We start from the raw sequence: 22,318 nt of genomic DNA on the forward strand, positions 1-22,318 counted from the left end.
TTCTGTAAATGTTGTAATTCAAAACAGCTTAAAAACATTTTAGTTCGAAAACATTTTAGCCACTCATCTCGATTTCTTAGGAGCTTTTCACTCTAGTAGCTCCTCGGGCTCCTTTTCACCCCTAGAATCTAGATTCAACTTACAACTTAGATTACTCATAGTTCTGAACCTTATTTTGAAATACTTCCTTCTACAAACTTATTCTAAAATGTCTTAGGAAGCTTACCCTAAAATTTCAGCTCAGAACTCCTTGTGGTTTGGCCGGAATCACAAAATCTTCTAGACTGGCCCAGACTGATCCGACAGTCTGACCCTTCTGCCTTCTTTTCAATCTCCAGCCCGGTTCCTTTGAGTTTTTTTCCTCCGACAGCCCTACTCTGAAAATTAGACTTCCAGAGCTCTCAGATGGCTTTGGAATCACTCCAAACGCACTAGTAGATTGGGAGATCTCCTCATCCAAAATTGATACGTTCTTCTCAACCGTCACTGTTCTCCCTCTCCTTTATGAAATTTATGATTTTGTGATTTGAAAATGAAATCCGTGGGCGTGACGTGCCCTTCAATCGCGTGGCCGTGACGTTCAAATGCAGCACCGGACAAGGCATGGCTGATGCACAGGCTGCTCTCGCTCTCTCCCACTTTCTCGCTGGTCTTGCTCTCTCCAATCTCGCTCTCTCCCACTTTCTCGCTCAAAATCTTGCTCTCAATGTTCTCGCTGGTCTCGATCTCAACGATCTCGCTCTTAGCTCATACTTCTCATTTTGCCACAATGCAAGTCTACCCATGTGTGTGCTTTGCATTTCAACAGTCGACATTTCTAGCGAGATTTCCTTCTGGAGTGAGATCATCGTCACAAAATTAGCGAGATTCAGCCCACATTTCTAGCGAGATTTCCTTCTAGAGCGAGATCCTCATCACAAAATTAGCGAGATTTCACTTGTCCAGGGTTGAAGTTTCGACTTTATGTAACAACCTTTTATACATATTGTTTCCAAGTTTTTCTTTGTTTTGTCGAGTTATGTATGTCGAAACTTCAACCTACGACAAACCCTAATATACAATATTGTTTCCCAAATTTTTTTTGTTTATCGAGTTCTCAACGTTCGACCTCTACATTAATCCAAAATCCTCAACCCTCGACTTTCTAGCAAACAACAATATTTCTCTAATATAAAAGGTCTAATATTTCTCTAATATAATAAGTTTTGAAAACAATCATATTAATATAAAAGGTCCTAGTTTTGAGGGGATAAAAAAGAAGAGTTTTGAGTGGGTAAAAAATGGGGTTTTAATAACCCATAGGTTTTCTTTATGGGCTTAACAAACATGGGTAATAAATACCCACCCAACTCAACTCAACTCATACCCATTTATCAAACACCCCCTAAGTATTATTAATAAACTGAAACTCTCAAAGTCCTAAATTTAGAGGCCCACGATCAAGACCCACTTACGCCTTTCACATTCTTCAAACATTTTTTGTAAGTACATTAGTTCACCAAGGATTTTTGTACCAATCGTCATGAATCGTTAGGAGGGAAGATTCATCATGGTTTGTAGAAAACCAGTTTCATTGCTTCGAACTTTAAGGCTAATCTACATAAGATCCATCCTTGCAAGCCTTTTTCTAGCCACTTCAACAAGCCTCCACAAGCATCTCCAATAAATCTAAAGGAATCCACATTCCATTTATCAATAGGTAGACCACAAACTTTGATCCAACCCTCGTATGAGGGGATCACTCGTTAACTGTGAAATTCCTCATGACTCCAAGGGGAGTAAAGAAGTCGGTATGGACCAACTTTTTGCCATCCACGGTAGTTACACAAAGTTCTAGCTTGGTCTATGTCTTCGCAGCACATGATAGCCTTGTTTGGTGTGAAAGAGGACAATGAATAGTAAGCTTAGACGTTTGTTTGGAGAGCTTTGAGGATTTTTGTACTGATCATCATGAAAATTCCTTCTCCTGATGACAATGAAATTACTAGTTTTGAAAGAGACCAGAGATGGGAAGGGATTAACAGTTAATGGTATTTCAGTTGGAATGGTTGGTGGGTCCTTGGAATTCAAAGCTTCCTTTCCTTTAGAAAAATTGACAGTCACGGGTCTGCTTTTTAGGATGGTTTCCTTGTAAGAGGGTGATTGGTCTTCATTGATGAGGTGTTGGCCTCAGAACTATAAAAAGTGGTGTGACCGATGAAAGCTTTCCATCCATTTCGATGTTCTCTAGAAGGTATAATAAGCCGGTTCTATACGGGACAGTTGGATGTCTGGAAGTTTAATTATTTTAATTCCTCTCTTTGGACTGTGTTCAAGTCATTTTCTTCTCTGATTTTTTACATCAAATAATCAGTAGGTATTGTCCCATTCTTGTAATTATTTTTTGGCAGCTCTTTCTGATGTAGGGCTACTTTGGGAATTTAGAGTGGCTGTATTTTATTTGTTTTAATCATTTTTCAAATTAATATTTTAGTTTAGCTGTGACAAAACCCTTCTCCTTTGGGTCTATTTAAAGGATGTTAAAATTAGTTAAACTAGTTAGGTTGTTAGGTGCAAAACCACCCTTTCCCTTTGGATCTATTTAAAGGAAACTTATTAGCATTTCATTCATTATTCAATATCAATAAAATGCCTTCTCCAAGATTACTCCAAGAAACTCTTATTTCTCTTGCAACAATCACATCATTTGGTATCAGAGCACCGACATAGGGCCTGATGGTGACCAAGAACACCAAGAACACCAAGAATCCCAAATCCCCCACTACAGATGCGGAAGCATCTTCATCCTCCCCACAGTTTCTCAACCGGCGCTTGACTAATGTGGAAGCAGCATTCAAAGAACAAAGCTCTTGGCTGTTGGATGTACAATCCAAGATGGTTGGTCTTATGGCTTTGATGGCTGAAATTCAACAAGCAGTGGAACTCCTCACTCAAGAAAAGGGTAAGACCACTGCTGCCTCTGTCCAAGCACCAGATCCCAATCCCTTGCGCATCCAAGAATGGAACCACAACTCTATGTGCATTCGAGAACAATATAATCCCCTTTACCGTGAGCAAGAACATGTGATTCCACCTCAGTTGAATCAAGAAAGAAACAATACTAGGCCTCCAAGTGAGAAAAGGCAGAATATCACCTGGACAACAAGCTGGTTATGGCCAAAGAAATCAATTTGGGGGGAATCTCCAAAACATTGCTCAAGGTAACCAGTTCTTGCATCCAAGATCCCTTCCACACAATGTAGTTGGCTTGGATTCGGACTCTTCGGATGAGGAAGATTTGCAACATCACTGATATCCCCCATGCCAAGAAGAGCACAACCAGCCCCAATAAAATTTCCAAGATCAACCATACTTCAGAAGATTTGACCACGAACGTCATCAAAATTGGCACCAACATCGGGGGATATATGGGGAACCGTGGAGACAAGAATCGGAATACAAGATGAAAATTGATCTTCCATGTTATAGTGGACGCATGAATATCGAAGTGTTTCTTGATTGGGTCAAGAATGTGGAAAGCTTCTTCGATTACATGGGCACTCCAGAAGAAAAGAAGGTGAAACTTCTTTCTTTTAAGCTGAAAAGTGGAGCCTCCGCTTGGTGGGACCAGGTGCAACATAACCGAAAAATGTTTGGAAAATGACCGATTGTTAGTTGGCCAAAAATGCTGAAGCTAATGAAGAAAAGATTTCTTCCAACCATGGAAGGTTGCTGTACAATCAATTTCAGCACTACAAATAGGGTACACGAAATGTTGAAGAGTACACTGAAGAGTTTCATAGACTAAGTGCTCGGAATAACCTCGTGGAAAGCAAAAATCAGCAAATTGCTTGCTATATAGATGGACTGCGGTATGACATTAAGGAAACACTACATCTCCAACCTTTGACAAGCGTGGCTGAGGTCATTTCCTTCGCCACAACAGTTGAAGAAGATGAAACTCTAAAACAGAAGTGTTGGCCTGGAAAGAAATCTACTTGGGATAAGGCTTCATCACCCCAACTGAGGAAGGTTCCACAAGACTCCATCAAGGCTGCCAACCAAGGTGTCTCGACTAAAGGCAAAGAATCAGCAATGTCTAAGGCAGAAGCTGAAAGAAAAGGAAGATCCCTTCTACCTTTAAAAATAATCCTTATAATCGGCCTAACATAGGAAAGTGTTTTAGGTGTGGCCAAACCAGACACCTCTCTAATGATTGCCCTCAAAGACGAACTTTTACAGTTCAAGAAGATCAGGAAGACCAAGAAGAAGCTGACATGATGAGGAAGGTGGAGATGAAATTGCTTATGTAGGGGCTGATGATGGTGATGCACTATCTTGTGTCATCCCAAAAATTTTGTTAACACCAACTACGGTAACAAACCCCCAAAGACATGAGTTATTTTGAACTCGATGCACAATAAAAGGAAAGATTTGCAACAACATCGTAGATAATGGAAGCTTGGAGAATATCGTGTCCAAAAAACTTGTGGAAACCCCCAAACTAAAAACGGACAGTCACCCTAGTCCTTACAAGGTGGGATAGATAAAAAAAAAAAGAGATGAAGTCCTTGTCAACGAAATATGCATAGTGCCCTTATCCATAGGCACTCACTACAAGGATCAAATTGTTTGTGATGTGCTGGACATGGACGCTTTCCATGTCTTGCTTGGTAGGCCATGGATGTATGATCATCAAACCATCTACAAAGGATGGTAAAACACTTTTGAGTTCATGTGGATGGGGAAAAAGGTTGTCTTGCTAGCTCTTAATGCTCCAATTCCACAACCTACAAAAGAAGGAAACAACAAGCTCAAAGGACCATTGTTCACAATAATTTCTCATAAAAAAGCAGTGTTTAAGGCTGCCAAATTCACTATGGCCCTTCTTCCTAAAAATAGCTCCGAAGCATTACTTGATTACACTGTGGACAGCAGAGTTAGTAAGCTTCTAGAGTCTTTTCCTTCCCTCATCCAAACTCCTAACGGCTTACCACCACTTCGAGCAATCCAACATCATATTGACCTAATACCTGGCTCGGTTCTACCTCACCTACCTCACTATAAAATGAGCCCAAATGAATACCAAGCACTACATGACATAATTGAGGAACTCCTTAGAAAAAAGTATCCAACCGAGCCTTAGCCTATGCGCTGTACCTGCCCTATTAGCTCCTAAAAAGGATGGTTCATGGAGACTTTGCATTGATAGTCATGCTATCAACAGAATTACAATCAAATACCGATTTTCAATACCAAGTATCTTGGATTTGCTAGATCAATTGGCCGGTTCAAAAGTCTTTTCTAAGATAGACTTACTTAGTGGCTATCACCAAATTCTAATAAACCCAGGTGATGAATGGAAAACGACATTCAAAACTAATGAAGGACTATTTGAATGGTTGGTGATGCCTTTTGGGCTATCAAATGCACCAAGCACATTCATGCGTAGAAAAATTTTCAAAATTTTCTTCCTTTATTAGATAAAATGCTCTAGATAGCTTTAAGGTACTCCAACAATAACTAGCCTATTCACCCACATTAGCATTACCAGATTTTAATAAATTTTTTGAGGTCTCAGTTGATGCTAGTGGATTAGGAATAGGTGCAGTCCTTCCACAAGAATCCCTTCCCATAGAATTCTTTAGTGAAAAGCTAAGCTTACCTAGACCAAAATGGAGCACCTATGGGCAAGTGCTCCTTCCACAAGAATCCCTTCCCATAGAATTCTTTAGTGAAAAGCTAAGCTTACCTAGACCAAAATGGAGCACCTATGGGCAAGTGCTTTACACCAATGGGAACACTATCTAATAGGAAAGGAATTTGTTCTCCTCATTGATCATTATTCTTTAAAATTTATTCACTTCCAAGAACACATTAGCCATATGCATGCTAGTGGATATCCTTCATACAAAAATTTGAATTTGTCATTAAACATACCTTGGGCAAAACTAATTAAGTAGCCAATGCCCTAAGCAGAAAATCCAATCTTTTAACAATATTAAGAGGTTGCATAATTTCTTTTGATCACTTACTTGAATGCTATGAATTAGACAGACTTTGGCACTATTTCGATAGCTTGTTCCTCTAACAACCCCCCACGAGACTTCCACATATTAGATGAATTCCTCTTTCGTGGCAATCAATTAGGTATACCACAAGGCTCCCTAAGAGAGAATCATAAAGGAAGCTCATTCTAGTGGCCTCTCGGGTCATGTGGGAAGAGATAAAACCTTCATATCCCTAGCTGAACGTTTCTATTGGCCCAAACTAAGAAAAGATGTTTACAATTTTGTTAAACATTGCTACATATGTCAAATATCTAAAAGGTAACACTCAAAATTCGAGACTTTACACTCCCCTTCCAATTTCTATCTTCGTGGTAGCGGACAGATTTAGCAAGATGACTCATTTCATACCATGCAAATAGTTGATGCTCTAAACATTGCTAACCCTTTTTTTAAAGAAATTGTCCAGCTTCATGGCATCCCTAAATCAGTCGTGTCAGATAGAGATGTTAAATTCATGTCCTTCTTTTGGAAAAGTCTTTGGAAGAGATTTGGAACAAATTTAAAATATAGTTCCACTAGCCATCCTCAAATAGATGGCCAGACAGAGGTAACCGGACATTAGGAAACATGCTACGTTGTCTAAGTGGAGATAAACCTAGACAATGGGATACTTCAGTTGCTCAAGCTGAATTTGCATACAACAACATGCAAAATCAATCAACAAGGAAGTGTCCATTTGATGTTGTTTATACTAATCCTCCTCAACTAACATTTGATCTTACAACACTTCTTTTATTCATAGCAGTGATGAAGCTTCTGTGTTGATCGATCGAGTGTAGAAAATTCATAAAGAAGTCATTGAAAGTTTGGAGGCTGCCAACAACACTTACAAAACGGATGCTGCCTCTCACTGCCGATCAGTAACCTTCAAACCAAGAGACTTGGTCATGATCTACCTCAGACAAGAAAGACTTCCTGGAGGAGCTGCAAACAAACTTTCACAAAAGAAATTTGGACCTTTCACCATCCTTGAATGCATTGGAGAAAATGCATATAAAGTAGATCTTCCTCCATATATGAATATAAGTTTGACATTCAATGTAGCAGATTTATCATTGTATCTAGTTCTGGACAACTTCAAACTCTCAACTTAACTTGAGGATGAGTTTCCTTTTAAGAAAAGTTAAAATAGCCCTTAAAGCTTGGCATGCAGATGTTGAGACAGCAAGAAAATCAAATGAGGAAGTGTTATTAAGAAAATTAGAGGAAATTGATCAACAGGTAGAAACTCATGGTTTAACAGATTCAAACAGAAGTTTGAGAAATGCGTTGATGGCTGAACTTTTTCCCCATTATAGAACAGACGAAAGAAATCTAAGACAAAAAAGCAAGCTGAATTGGCTAAGTTTAGGGGATGAAAATACAAAATTCTTCCACAGATTTCTTGATGCAAAAAAAAAGAAGGAATTTGATTTCTGAGCTCATAAATGATCAAGGAGTAGCAACCAATTCTTCCAAAGAGATTGAAGACCTCATCTTAGATTTCTACTCCATTTTAGATACCAACTTTCCAGGTCAAAGAACAGTGCCTCTCAACTTGAAATGGTCCAAAGTTTCTACTGCTGATAATGCAACGCTGACAGCAAGGTTCTCTTTAGTAGAGATCAAATCTGCCCTAAATCTATTAGGTAAAAATAAGGCCCCTGGACTGGATGGTTTTACAGTTGAATTCCTTCTCAAATTTTGGGATTTCTTCAAGGATAAATACCTAGAACTTTTTGAAGACTTCTACAATACATGAAAGTTAAATTCATGTATAAAAGAAAACTTCATCAGCCTTATTCAGAAGAAAAAGGATGCTACTCGGGTATGTGATTTCAGGCCAATAAGCCTAACTACTTTGTCTTACAAATTAGTAGCTAAAGTGTTAGCGGAAAGGCTGAAAAAAGTAATGCCAAGTATAATAGAGGCTTCTCAAAGTGCTTTTATCGAAGGAAGACAAATTTTAGACCCAATTCTTATTGCAAATAAAGTGGTTGAAGACTAACGTTCCAAGGGGAAAAAAGGGTGGATTCTAAAACTTGATTTAGAAAAGGCCTTTGACCGGGTTGATTGGGAGTTTCTTGAAAAAACTCTGGTTGAGAAGAATTTTGACTCAAGATAGATTATGTGGATGATGGCTGTATTTCTAACACAAAATTCTCAATCTTCATAAATGGAAGACCTTGTGGCAGAATTCAAGCTTCAAGAGGAATAAGGCAAGGTGACCCTCTTTCTCCTTTCTTATTTCTACTAGTTAGCGAAGTATTAAATGCATTACTATCCCAGTTTCAAGAAAAAGGCAAGTTTGAAGGTTTTATTGTTGGCAAAGATAGAATCCATATTTCTATTTTACAATTTGCGGATGATACTCTAATTTTCTGCCAAGATGACAAAGAAAAGCTTAGCAACCTAAAGAAAATACTTGAATTATTTGAGTGGTGTTCGGGGCTGAAGGTCAATTGGGAAAAAACAGCTTTATGTGGCATCAATATAGACCATTTTAAGTTACAATTAGAAGCTGCCCTCCTAAATTGCAAGGCTGTCTACCTCCCATTTATGTACCTTGGCCTTCCTCTAGGGGGTACCCTAAACAATTAGCTTTTTGGCAACCAGTGATTGACAAAGTCCAAAGCAAACTGGACAAAGGGAAGAGATACAACCTCTCAAGAGGAGGTCGCGCCACCCTATGTAAGTCAGTTCTTTCTCATATACCAACTTACTATATGTCACTTTTTCAGATGCCAAAAAAGGTGATTCAAACTCTAGAAAGAACATTGAGGGATTTTTTTTGGGAAGGGCATTTCGGAAGCAAAATAAATCATCTGGTTAAATGGAGCATAGCTTCACGGTCCCAAGAAGATGGTGGTCTCGGCATTGGGTGCTTGAAACTCAGAAATCAGGGCCTTGTAGCAAAATGGGGGTGGAGGTTTTTCTTTGAGGTCAACTCACTTTGGAGGAAAGTAATTATAAGCATTCATGGAAGAAGTAAGTTTGGTTGGCATACCAATGGTAAATTTTCCAGTAGCCTTAGAAGCCCATGGATTAACATTTCAAGATTTTGGTTAAAAGTGGATTCCTTGGCAGCCTTCAAGGTTGGTTACGGTGAAAGGATAAGCTTTTGGAGTGATCCTTGGTTGGATTTGGTTCCTCTAAAAATCTCATTCCCTAATCTTTTCTCTATCTCCACCAACCCGAAGGTTCATTACAAGATTATTGGGATGAGATTTCAACATCTTGGAATTTTCATTTTAGAAGACCGTTAAAGGATGAAGAGGCAGAAAACTTCCAGCTACTGACTGGAAAACTCAATCACTGTAAACTTAATTCGATTCCTGATAAAAGACGGTGGTCTTTAGAACCAAGTGGGGTTTTCTCAGTCAAGTCTCTTGTAAAGCATCTTTCCTTCACCTCCCCAATTGGTCAGCTACTAGAATCAGCCTTATGGAAGTCTAAGAGCCCTAGAAGGGAGAATATTCTGATTTGGATCATGCTGAATGGCTCTCTTAATAGTGCAGATATCCTCCAAAGGAAGTTACCTACTTACTATATTTCTCCACAGGTTTGCACTCTTTGTTGGGTAAACTCAGAATCTCTCTTGCATTTGTTCTTCCAGTGTGTTTTTGCAGAAAATTGTTGGACCTCTCTCTTCAAGTTCTTTAATGCCAGCTGGGTTCTTGATAATGATTTTAAGGTTAATGTGCTTCAACTCTTGATCGGGCCACGTTTGAAGAAGAAGCCAAGACTACTTTGGACCAACGCAGTTAAAGCTTTATTATCAGAAATTTGGTTTGAAAGAAATCAAAGAGTATTTCAAGACAAAGCTTCTTCTAGTTCCGCTAAATTTGATATCGCCCATATCAACGCCTCCTCCTGGTGCTCGCTTTCCAAAGATTTTCAAGACTTCTCTTTACAAGACATCAACCTCAATTGGAAAGCCTTTATTTTCCCGCTCTCTTGATTTTGTAACAGCATAGTACTGGTTATTATTTTCAGTTTAACTTTCAAATTATCATTCGGTTGTAAGCCTTGTCATTTGCAAGGTCCTCTTCATTTTGTACTTAGCTTTGGATTCTAGTCCTTCTAGGAGATGATGAGAATGCTAGGGAGGTGTCAACCTAGTTGAGATGTCCTGGTGCATTTGCTGATCCGTTTTGTGCTTTTTAGTGTGCTTGATTGTTTTGCACTTTATGTTTGTTTCCTTCCTTTCACTTGTAACATCTTTCATTATCTTAATGAAGTTGATTGTTTCTTGTTCAAAAAAAAAAAGTAGAAGATAATGGATAATTAATTTTGATGAAAATTCCCTCATTTTACTTGTCCTCTCAAAACCACTACCAAACATTAGTTTTGAAAATTATAAATTCGAACTTTGTCTTTTAGTGGTAAATCTTACCTTAAATGTTAAACAGGTTTGGTGTTCAGTGAATATCTGTTGAGTGGTGAGGTGCCTTCTATTAAAGATGTGAACAATGAAGAACCTCTTTTTCCAGCTGTACCATTTCTCAATACAAGGCTTGCTTGTGATGTGAGTGAATTTCTTTTCTATTTGCTATTTATGACACTATTCCTTAATTCTTCTTTTGAAATGTGAACTGTGTTCATTTTATTATTGTGCAAATGTAACTATTGCAATGTTGGGGTTTGGTTGGAGAGAAATCATAGAATCTTCAAGGTTATTTCTAGGGATAGCAGGAATATGAGAAGTGCTTTAATTTGTAGTGGAGTTATCAAATAAAACGGGAAAAACATGGAGTTCTCTTTTTAAATTATCTTTTATTGGAGAATTTATTTTTGTAAACTAAGCTTTTAGGAGCACTCGTGTGCACCCGTGCCTCCAACTTCTCACTAATAGTGATCCTTTTGATAAAACACTTCCCATAGCAACAATATGGAAAGTGCTCTGGTTTGAAGTAGAGATACCTAATGTTCAGATGTTCACTTGGCAAACTGGGGACAAGGATGGTTTCCATGTCCTCATTCTACTCCTATTTCATTCCTCATCCTTGTGAAAATTTTTGCTAAATTTTGCGAGGATCATGTTCTTCATAGGGAATTATTTCTTGTTAATTTTTTTAATAAAAAATTTCTATTAATTTTTTTTACAATTAAATAGTTACTTTTCTATTGAAAATTTCCATTTATAAATCTCTTGAGCCTCCTAATAGAAACCAAATATTTTTTTTTTTTTTAAATAGAAACAAACTTTTTATTAATTTTTTTTGAAATGGAAACAATTCATTAATTTAAGAGAATATCGAGCAAAAGCCCAAAGTACAAGAGGATTATACAATATACTTTTTATTAATATAATTAAAAAAATGTAATGCTCGAATTACAATGAGACAAAATAATCCATACGATCTAGAAGACTAAGGGACAACAGACGCACTTAGATATCTCAACTAGGTTGACATACCCACGACACCCTTATCATATCCCAATGATGAAAAGAGACAATTCTCAATCTAAGAAGATACATAATAAAGTACCAAATGAACTCATAAACCAAATAAAGGGAAAAAAGATCTTAATCTTAAGAAGATGAAAGCTCTCCAATTTAGATAGATGTCTTGCACCAAAAAGTTTGAAAATTGCTTGGAAAGAGTGCAATTTATCAAATTATCTTCCTAATAGAAATCTGTTAAATGGAAATTAGGGTTTATTCCTAATTTGTATTTCCCATATTAATATTTTCCTTTTCTATTTCTTTCTTTTGTTGGGTCTACTAGAGTCTATTTATTCTCCCATGTAAAAGGTCATTATATACTCTGAATTACTTTGATTTATTTCATAATATACAAATTTAATATGGTATCAGAGCATTAGGTTTTGGTCTCATTAAACACTAGCCGTCAAAGTCCCTATTCTTTCTCTGCCTCCATCGATCGACATCGATGGAGGCTGACCCATCGCCCATCAGGGTTTTAGTATAGTTTTTCTATTAGTGTCACCACAACTCCTCGTTGACCACAGCTCCGCCAATCAATGAAGCCCAGATCGATTCCATCTTCCACCTGCCCAAATCCGCAATGTTTTCCTCTGCACCCCCAGATCCGTCGCCTAGGTTGTTGACCACCAATTTGCCCAGCCGTTCAGATTTGTTCATCAACCTCAGTTTGGCGCCCAACCTAGATTCGTACCACCCTTGCCATATCCGACCATTTGTGACCTGACCTTAGCTCCATCTCTCTTAGATTTCGTCCGCCACCGTCCTCTTTGCCTAATCCTCGCCGTTCGCCGCCGCTCACGCAATGCCATCGTTCGTGCTGCCTTTAGTCCCTCGCTGTGAGCCGTTAGTTGAACGTCGACGCTGACCCATTGTTTTCCCTTTTCGCGTGCACGATTTAGCCACCAAATCTGGTGGTGTTGGGCTCGGTTCGTCTAGATCCGTGCATCGTTGACCAAGCACACACCTAAAGCCTGTTTGTCCGTCCCAGATCCGTTCAAGCCCGTTCGTCTGTCAACTTGAGTTCCAACTTGAATCTCTCTGTTCCATTGTTTGTGGGTCTAGGTTCATGGGTTTCTCAGTTCAAATCTCCATTCAGAAATCGCGCGCCAAGATTCAGCGACCTTGGAGTTTCTTTGTTCAAATGTCCACCAACCTTTGCGAACCAGAGATCCCCTGCTACTTGTTTGTGGTGTCTCAGTTTTGCTTAGATCTCCTTGTAGTCATGGGCTTAGATCGTGGCTATTTTCTTCATTTTGTTTTGCATGGAAACCTGGTTTGGTTCAATCTATATGTTTTGTTTCGATTAATTCCGTTTAGTTCGGTTGGTTCAATTACTTTGGTTTGGTTTTGATAGTTAAGTCCAGCTTGGTTTAGCTTGGTTCTGTCAATCCGGTTCAGTTTACTTTAGTCAAATCGGTTTCAGTTTGGTTTGGTTTAATTAGTTTGGTTCAATCCATTTCTTTTGGTTTAATTGGGTCCAATTTGGTTTATTTGCAATTATGACAAATCTCCTTTTGCACAAAGGTGATTGTTCCATTTTCAATTCGGCCATTCGTGGGTTTTGTTGGAGATCTATGTGAAGATCTTTGTTCTAGCCTAGAAGTTCTTGTTCATTCTTCGTAGGTTTTGTTAGAGATCTCTATATGAGGTTCTATGTTTCTAGCCCAGGAAGGTTCTTGGTTTTGGTCTTCGTGGGTTTCTGTTTCAGCCTAGAAGTTCTTCGTGTTTTGGTTCTTCGTGGGTTCCCCGTTTCCATCTTAGATCTACTGATTTATTTCAGAAGTTATCTTTACAAACTCAAGTTGTTCATCAATTTACCACCTTGAGTTTGAGGGAAAGTGTTAAAAGGAAATTAGGGTTTATTCCTAATTTGTATTTTCCATATTAATATTTTCCTTTTCTATTTCTTTCCTTTGTTGGGTCTACTATAGTCTATTTATTCTCCAATGTTAAAGGTCATTATGTACTTTGAATTGCTTTGATTTATTCAATAATATGCAAATTTAACAAAATAAAAAAAATTAGCTAATTAAATTATCTAACTATTCATGTATATAAAAACTTGGCTAATAATCTTGTTAAAGACAATTATCTCAAATAAAGAAAAGTAAAAAAGGATAGTAAATTATTTTAATAAGGTGGTTTTTACTTTCCTGAAGAAGAAGCTTCAGAGTTTCTTGTTGGAGGTGATAGTAGCCCTCATTGCGGACTTCTCCAGTGGGCAAGAGTTTGTTTTGTTTCTTTTGTTTTTTTTAGATTGTGTTAGGTACTTAAGCACCTTGGAGAATCATACCCCAAAAGTCAGCTATTGAGGTGGGAGAGCCAAGCCACTTAAGTACCATATTGGTCATCCCATTCTAACAAATGTGGGACAAAGGCATCCCCTACTATCTTGGTTCCTAACAATATCCCATTCTCGGAAAGCCGACGTCTCGACAGCTACTTCGGCAGTACTTCACTCGGCCACACTCGGTTAGTTCGACAACCGGCTCTGATACCATTGTTAGGTACTTGAGCACCTTGGAGAACCACACCCCAATATCTTGTTAGGTACTTAAGCACCTTGGAGAACCACACCTCAAATGCCAACTATTGGGGTGGGAGAGCTAAGCCACTTAAGAACCACTGTGGGACCAAGGCATCCTATACTACCTTGGTCCCTAACAATACCCATCCCCGAAAAGCCGATGTCCCGATGGTACTTTACTTGGCCGCACCCGATCAGAACCTTCCGACAGTTCCATTCCGAAATGTCGACAACCGACTCAGATATTATTGTTAGGTACTTAAGCACCTTGGAGAACCACATCTCAAAAACCAGCTATTGGGGTGGGAGAACCATGCCACTTAAGTACCACGTTGGTCATCCCATTCTAACCCATGTGGAACAAAGGCATCCCATACTACCTTGGTTCCTAACGGATTGTTGGATGAGTTTTTGGATGTTTAGTTTGTTGTTCTTCTAATCTTTTATCTTGTAGTATTTTTTTGGTTCTTTCTTTTTGGTTGTTTCGTCTTTTCCATTTCCACGAGGAACTTGTATCCTCAAAATTTTTCTTCATTAAAAAAATCGTTTATTGTTTTTTAAAGAAAAAAAGAGAAGAAAAGAAAAAGAAAGATAGGATGCCAATCAAACAAATCAGAACCAAATCTCCATCTGTAACAAAATGATTTTTCTTTCCACCAATGCTTTCTTCCCAAAAAGTGGGTTTTTCTTTCCAATTCGAACAAATAGTAGGGGGAATAAGGAAAAAGAAAATATAAATATGAGGGAAGATTAAATTTTGATGGAAATTAGAATCTCAGTATTGCTATGAGATTGCTAATATATTCAGAAGAGTTTTGTGGTTTTTCTGAAGCTGCTGGTTTTGACTAATTTGGTTCAAAGAGTTTGATTCTGATTTTCTGGTGGTTGGAGTTTGATTCATATCCCAGCTCTTATGGTGCATCTCTTCTTTATAAAATATATGACAGCATTATCCTCTTTTAATTGTTGATGGTTAGAGTGTTTCTTGTCTTCGGGAGTGTTTGCTTATCTTTGGACTAGTTCGAATTTAAGTCTGCTGGAAAATGGATCTCTTGAGCTTGTTTCTACTCTAAGAGTTCATCCATTGTACAATTTGCTGTTTTTCAATCCAGATTTCAAGGCGAATATGTCGACTTATAGGAGTTTTTTCTTGGATGCTGCCAAGAGTTAGTATGACCATGTCATTGGGCTCAATCCTCCACTATCATCTTCAGCCGTGGTCCTGGTAAAAGGCTCTTAAGTTGTTGATTTAGATGCTGGGATCAGCGATAGAAGTACTATGGATTCCTCCCAGTTTGTGTACATGCATTTTCTTGTACATTTGAAGATCAAATCGTTGAGCTTGTAGGCACTAAGATGCTATGATTACTGTTCATAGGGTGGTTAAAGCTTCAGGCTTCAAAATTAAAGCTGTTTCACTTGAGTCAACAACTCTTTATGTGCATCTTTTACGCTCGCAGTTAATGATGGTCCAACAGTTGGGGTGTATGTTGAGTTTGCTAATTTAGACAGAATAATTGTGAATGTTCACAAGTCTTCTGGCTATTTTTGGCAGTTTCGTACAGAATATGATCCAAAGGTTCTTTCATGGCATGTCTTTCTCCTGGACAGATCATGTTGAAGTTGCTCGGATTAATGTTTCCTCGTGGTACTCTCTCCGAGCCTTTGCTGATTTCTCCTTCCAAGACTTGTGCCTAAGCTGGAGAGCTTTTGTTTTAAAGATATATTTGAATCGTATTGTTGGATCTTAGTATCTTCTTTTGTATTCTTCTGTCCTCCATTTTGTTAGCTTTTTCTTGTATCTGGTCGTGCTACCTTTAGTTCTTTGTACTATTTCTCTGTTTGTAATTTGAGCCTTAGTTCCATTTCATTAATTCAATCAAGGGGCTTGTTTCCAAAAAAAGAAGATTAGATAGTACCAATTTTCATGAGGTTAATCATCCACCTCTGAAAAGATAATCTTTTCCATCGATTTAGCTTCTCTTATTGATTTTGTCTACAATTGGCTGCCAAGACGAAGCATTTCTTGTATGACCTTCAAGAAGTAGACCACGGTACAAGGATGGTGGAGATTCAATCTCACGGTTAAAATGAGAAGAAATTTGCTGCTGTTCCTCAACATCATTACCAGGAGTCGAAGACTATTGTTAATTGATCTTGAGCCTAGAAAGCTGCACGAAAAATTCCGTTGTTCTGATTAAAATATTTAACACGAAATTCTCATATTACAAAATAACAAAGTTTCATCCACAAATTGGAGAAATGGAAACTTGAATGTCATCCACCCCACTTCAAAGCCTTCAAATAAGCCTCTGGAAGCAATACTTTCAACAAGAGCACTAAGAATATTGCTGACCTCAAAATTTATAAGGAAAAATGGGATCTCCTTGTCTACTCTCCTCAAGGACAATATTGTGATGAAAATAGGGAATTTTGTATCAGGAGTGCAGCCCTTAAATTCATCGATTCCATTTCGTGTCAAAGCACTTTAATTTTTACTTCTCAAGAAAGTCCCCAACAACCAAATCAAAAGCTTTTTCAATGTCAGGCTTTGAAATTCAACCCTTTCACTTCTTCACTCTATACTCCTCTACTGCTTCATTGGGTATTAATATTGGATCTAAGATTTGTCTACCTTTGATAAAAGAACTTTGAGAAACCAGTATAAATGAAGACATTATCCACACATCCATGGTTTCTATCAGGAGCTTTTTGTTTTTTTATGGTAGCTTGAATATCTCGTGATCAAGGTGGGAAGCTCCTTCCAACGGATAAACTAATCTCATTCTTATAATTAGCCGTTCACATTTTTCTACATGTTGGAATAGTTTGTATTTTATTATGAAAAAAAATCAACTGGACTCAATGCTGGATAGATTCTCTAGTTGTTCATATGCCAAACCGATTAACTGACTTTTGTAATATTTTGTTTTAATAAGGAGCCGAAGTTAGGTATACTATCTGCTGAAGCAAAGGAATCAGCAGCTAATATTGAAAAGCGACTGCAGTTGGGATCTAAGCTCAGTGATGTGGCCACCTGTGAGGAGGATGTTCTTGAACTCCTAAGTCTGTTTAATAAAGAAAATTACATTCTGTCAGAGCACAGGGGAAAATATTGTGTAAGTAAAGTCTAACCCCATTTCAATTTTAGAACTGCATAATACTTTTTTGGGAAGGGCGAAGGTGATGGATTTCTTTTTTCCTGTTCTCATTTAAATATGCATTTAGAGTAAGTTTTGTTTCTCTTTCTTCCAGTAGCCATTTACTAAACTGTACTTCTAATGTGGGCATTGTTTTGGATTATGGAGCTTTCTTCTCCCAGTCCAATAAGAACTTGATAGGAAGCTTTACACCCTTGTTTCCTTGGATTATTAGTGTACTTTAATTTTATCAACCAACACCTGGAACCTGTCTCATCGATTATGTTTGAGAATTGAGATACATAAGTGTGTAGAAAATAGATTGAATAATTCAAGTTAGGTTTTGAAACTGTGAGTTCAAATCTTTGCTCCATTATATTCCTCATTTAAAATTAATAGTATATTAAACCATGAGGAAAACAATGCGTGATTGCTTCGGAAGGTAGGATGCTCCGATCTATGAAAGCAACAAGGTTTCTGATGTTCGCTAGGGTTTCTAGTGATGATAGGCTAGGGTCCCGATGCCATCTTGGTTTTAAGGAGTAAAATCCTATGCATTCCAATTATTTGAAGATAAGAAATGCCTGACCTTCTTAAATAGCAGGAACCCTATATAGAAAAGGAAGAAGAATATAAATAAAAAGATTGTTCTTTTTAGTGTGCAGTAGAACTTTCCTAGGCAAAGGTTTATTCTATATACCCATTTTGTATTTCATTGTTTACTACCTTTTCCTATCGTTGCGGTTTTTAATTGATCATTTGTTGACTGGTTGGTTAGCTTAGAAGTCCTTTGTTTCTTCCATTATATGCAATCAATTTATTTATTATTTTTTTTTTATCTACAAGAAGTTAAATAGTTATTCAACTAATCAATAGGGAATTAGTTTCATCATTTATTTGAGTTCGAGATTCAATTGAATTAAATAATATATATATATATCAGTGTTTTCAAAGTGCAAGGCGCACCTCAAGGCGACAAAAAGGCGACGCCCGAGCGAAGCGAGGCACAATTAATTAATAAATAAATATATAATATATAATATACGTAGAAGAAGAACATAAGTTTATATACAAATGTCAAAGGCTCAAAGATTAATAATAGTAATCTAATAAATAAAAATGAACAAAATTCTAAAAGTAAAAGTTCAAGACATGATCATCAAACGTCAAATTCAACATCATCTCCATCTAAATCTAAGGTTTCATCCATTGCTCCCCCTTGGCCATTGTCTTCCTCAATGTCTAATTCCTCTTCATCGTCGTCTTCATCTTCATCACTAAACACTTGTATAGTTGGTGTTTGCTTTTGAACTCTAAAAGTGGAGGTAGACGTAGAGGCAACTGACTTTCCTTTTGATCTAGTGTACATGATGGGTTCTGTAACGCCACTAGCACGAGCTACATCTCCCCATGTGAGGTCGTCCTCATAAAAAACTAGCTCATCGTCAACTTCAGCTTCATTATTATCTTCATATAATGTTCCGACCAACCATTCATTACTCTCGTCTATGTGATCTAAGGAGATTGGATCAGGTTGATCCTTTAAATCAAAGCGCTCTTTAAGTGCTTGATTATACTTTATATAAACGAGATCATTTAAGTGCTTCTGTTCCAACCTGTTCCTCTTTTTCGTATGAATCTACAAATTATTAACCAATATGGAATTAGATGCTTGTTTTAAAATTTAAATTAATAATGTAAAAAACAATATGATCACTTACATGTTCAAAAACACTCCAATTGCGCTCACACGCAGAAGCATTGCACGTCAGATTAAGGACTCTCATGGCTAACTTTTGCAAAACTGGAGTACTACCACCATAAAGAGCCCATCATGATGCTGTTCACACGTTTGACGTGATTTAGAAGAAATAACATACTTATATACACATACACTATTAATGTAGTAGGGAATGTAAGTCCTTACCTGGCGTCTTAACTTTTCTTGTGTTGATTGCTAAGTCAATGCCAAACATGCCTTTAGCTTCAAATATAACTCTAATTCCACCGTGCATCGATTTTGATCACTAGTAGATGGTATCAATCTATGTACAACTTTATGAAGACCACTCATGACTTCAACATCTTGAGTAATTTTGTCTTTGTGGTCATAGAAAAGTGATGGATTCAAATAATAGCCTACAGCATGTAATGGTCGATGAAGTTGACAATCCCACCTTCTATCAATGATCTCCCAAATTGGCTTGTACTTCATCTTATTATCATTAAACCCACTCTTAATGGCCTCTTTTGCCCTATCCATCGCCTCATAGATATATCCCATTGCAGGTTTATCACCATCAACAAGCCTAAGTACTCGAACTAATGGTCCGGATGCCTTTAAAGTGTAGACCACTAAGTTCCAAAAGGATGGCATCAAAACGGTGTCGACTACTCTTTTTCCCTTTGGATATTTTGCCCATTTGGAAGTCGTCCATTTCTCAGAAATAAACATCTTTCTCAAGTTTTCTTTATTCTTATGGATACTTGCGAGGGTCAAAAATGATGTTGCAAAACGTGTAACCGCCGGTCTCACCAATTCATGTTGATCGGTGAACTCCCTCATCATGTTAAGTACGTATAAATGATTATAAATAAAACCACTTAGTGCTACAGCCCTTTTAAGGCACCTTTTGATCTGATTGATCTTTCCAATGTCCTCTAATATCAAATCTAAACAGTGGGCAGCACATGGTGTCCAATATAAATGTGGCCGCTTAGCTTCCAAATATTTGCCAGCTAGGACAGTTCGAGGCATTATCAGTCACAACTTGGACAATATTCTCTTCTCCTATCTTTTCCACCATGCTATCCAAGAGTTCAAATACTTTTTCTCCAGTTTTGATACATGAAGATGCATCAATCGATTCCAAAAACAATGTCCCCGCAGCAAAAGCACTAAAAAATTTATCAAGGTTCTATCTCTTCTATCAGTCTACTCATCAAACATCAAAGAACAACCATTTTTTTTCCATTCAACCTCATGGTTGCTCATTAAATTTTTTGTATGTTCTACTTCCTTTTTTAAGCATGTCACTCTAGCCTCATGATAAGGAGGTATCAACCCAGGTCCAAATTGTCCTATGGCTTCAATCATTATCTGAAAACTTTTCAACCGAATTGTATTCAAGGGAATACCTACTTGATAAATCCAACGTATGATAAATTGAACGGTAGCATCTCTCCCTTCTTTGTTGTATTTTTCGGTGATGGTTGATTGCTTCAGCTTCTTTAATCTATTCCGCTCATCAACTACCTTGGCTGGATTTGGATATACAAATTTATCCATTGCTCCTTTAATTCGTGGTGGATGTGCTTGCGGTTGTGATTGTGATTGAATTGCTCGTTTTTTAGATGTTCCGGTACTTGATCCACATCCACCAACTTCCATCTCATCTCCATCAATTATATTCAAATCATAAGCACCACCATAGTTGGGGAGGGCATTGCATTCCTCCCTCTTTGCTTTTGACTTCATTTGATACTCTTTCAATTCCTCTCTTACATTTGTAGGGCACTTCAAGCATGCTTTTACATTTCGGTTTCCACCCAATAGGTGTTGTGTTGTCCGACAAATGCTACCCTTTGTGATTTTTCCACAAAACATACATTTACATGTGTTCGTATTTTTTTCGTTTTCTAAGAATGACATATTGCCAACCGGGATGTTTTCGTTTTTGCTCTCCTTCTCCCATCCTATTATAAAAAACATAAAATGAAAAAATCGGAAAAAAACAAGTTGGAAAAAAAAGTATATTGAAAAAAACAGCATACTGAAAGTCTGGAAAAAGAATAGTATACTGAAAAAACAAAAATGAAAAAATCAGAAAAAAAACAAGTTGGAAAAAAATAGTATATTGAATACAATAGCATACTGAAAGTCTGGAAAAAAATAGTATACTGAAAAAACAAAAATGAAAAAATCAGAAAAAAAACAAGTTGGAAAAAAATAATATTTTGAAAAAAACAGCATACTGAAAGTCTGGAAAAAATAGTATACTGAAAAAAAACGAAAATAAAAAAAAATCAGAAAAAACAGCTGACAGAAAGTTGTATATGAAAAACATAAAAGAAAAAAAAGAGAAAACAAAAGAAAAAGCATACGAAAAGTCCAAAACTGAAAAAACAAGTCTGGAAAAAAAAAATATACAGAAAAAAATGAAAATGAAAAAATCGTATAAAAACAAGAAAAAAAAAAAAGAAAGTTGAATATGAAAAAATATCAGGGTCGAAAATGAAAAAAATCGGAAAAAACAAAGTCTACAAACTAACTTTTTTTTTTATTGTTTTTTCTACCCTTCAAATTTGCGGCGGCTGAAGAATTTGGATGGGAAAAGTTGTAGAAAATGTTTCCCTTTTTTGGAAGAATCTTAGAATATTAGGAGAAGGAGAACTTCAAACTTGAAAGATGAAAAAACCAGCCCAAAAGTGGAGAATAGGAAGAGTCACTCACGTTTTTCTATATTGATTTTTGGTTTTTTATGTATAGGTGGCTGTGTAATTTAATATTAAGTAGTATGGAGGGCCTCTTTTTACGTGGGCTTACATTTCTAATTAAAAAAAAAAAGGAAACAAAAGGACATTCACCCAGGCGCACGCCTTGGCCAAGGCGCTGCAAGGCGAGCGCCTTCTTCAACCTGCACGCCTCAGTGACAAAAGAGGCGCAGAGGGCTCCGGTCGCCTTGTCTCTCGCCTCAGGCGCACGCCCGGAGTCACTCAATAACACTGATATATATATATATATTGAAAAAACAATAGTAATAATAATCTTCCAATTATATGTGGTGTGGATCCTGAGTATTTTCAATTCTAGACTGCATCAACAAGAAAGTTTAGATCTTTACCATGATCTTCCTAGAGCATTTCACGTGGTTAACATTTCACACACAGATTAAGGATTTGCTCCGTTGACATTTGGAAATGCCTCTTTTCGGCACTCTGATTGTCTGCCCTTATGTTCTTTTTTAGTTAAAAGTCAAGTGACACTTGTGTTCTCGATAGTTGGAGAGAATAATGATCTTATTTATTTAATCAAGCAAAAGATATATATATATATATAGACAGTTAGAAAATCCTAATCTAGGGGATATAAAATTACAATAAAGGACAACTATATATAATTATAATATTAATACATATTATAACACTCCCCTCGAAGTTGGAGCAAATA

At 37.2% G+C, this 22,318-nt stretch overlaps 1 protein-coding gene across 1 annotated transcript in view; it reads left to right on the forward strand.

Moving 5' to 3' along the window:
• The window catches only part of LOC120072930 (protein root UVB sensitive 1, chloroplastic), a 54,036-nt gene that overhangs the window by 25,529 nt on the left and 6,189 nt on the right, over nucleotides 1-22,318 (forward strand). Inside the window, exons 5-6 of the mRNA XM_039025467.1 lie at nucleotides 10,442-10,557; nucleotides 16,948-17,127. Coding sequence (XP_038881395.1) covers nucleotides 10,442-10,557; nucleotides 16,948-17,127 — 296 coding nt within the window. The remainder of the gene's footprint in view (nucleotides 1-10,441; nucleotides 10,558-16,947; nucleotides 17,128-22,318) is intronic.

Source organism: Benincasa hispida, chromosome 1, assembly GCF_009727055.1.
Source record: "Benincasa hispida cultivar B227 chromosome 1, ASM972705v1, whole genome shotgun sequence".
Taxonomy (NCBI): Eukaryota; Viridiplantae; Streptophyta; class Magnoliopsida; order Cucurbitales; family Cucurbitaceae; genus Benincasa; species Benincasa hispida.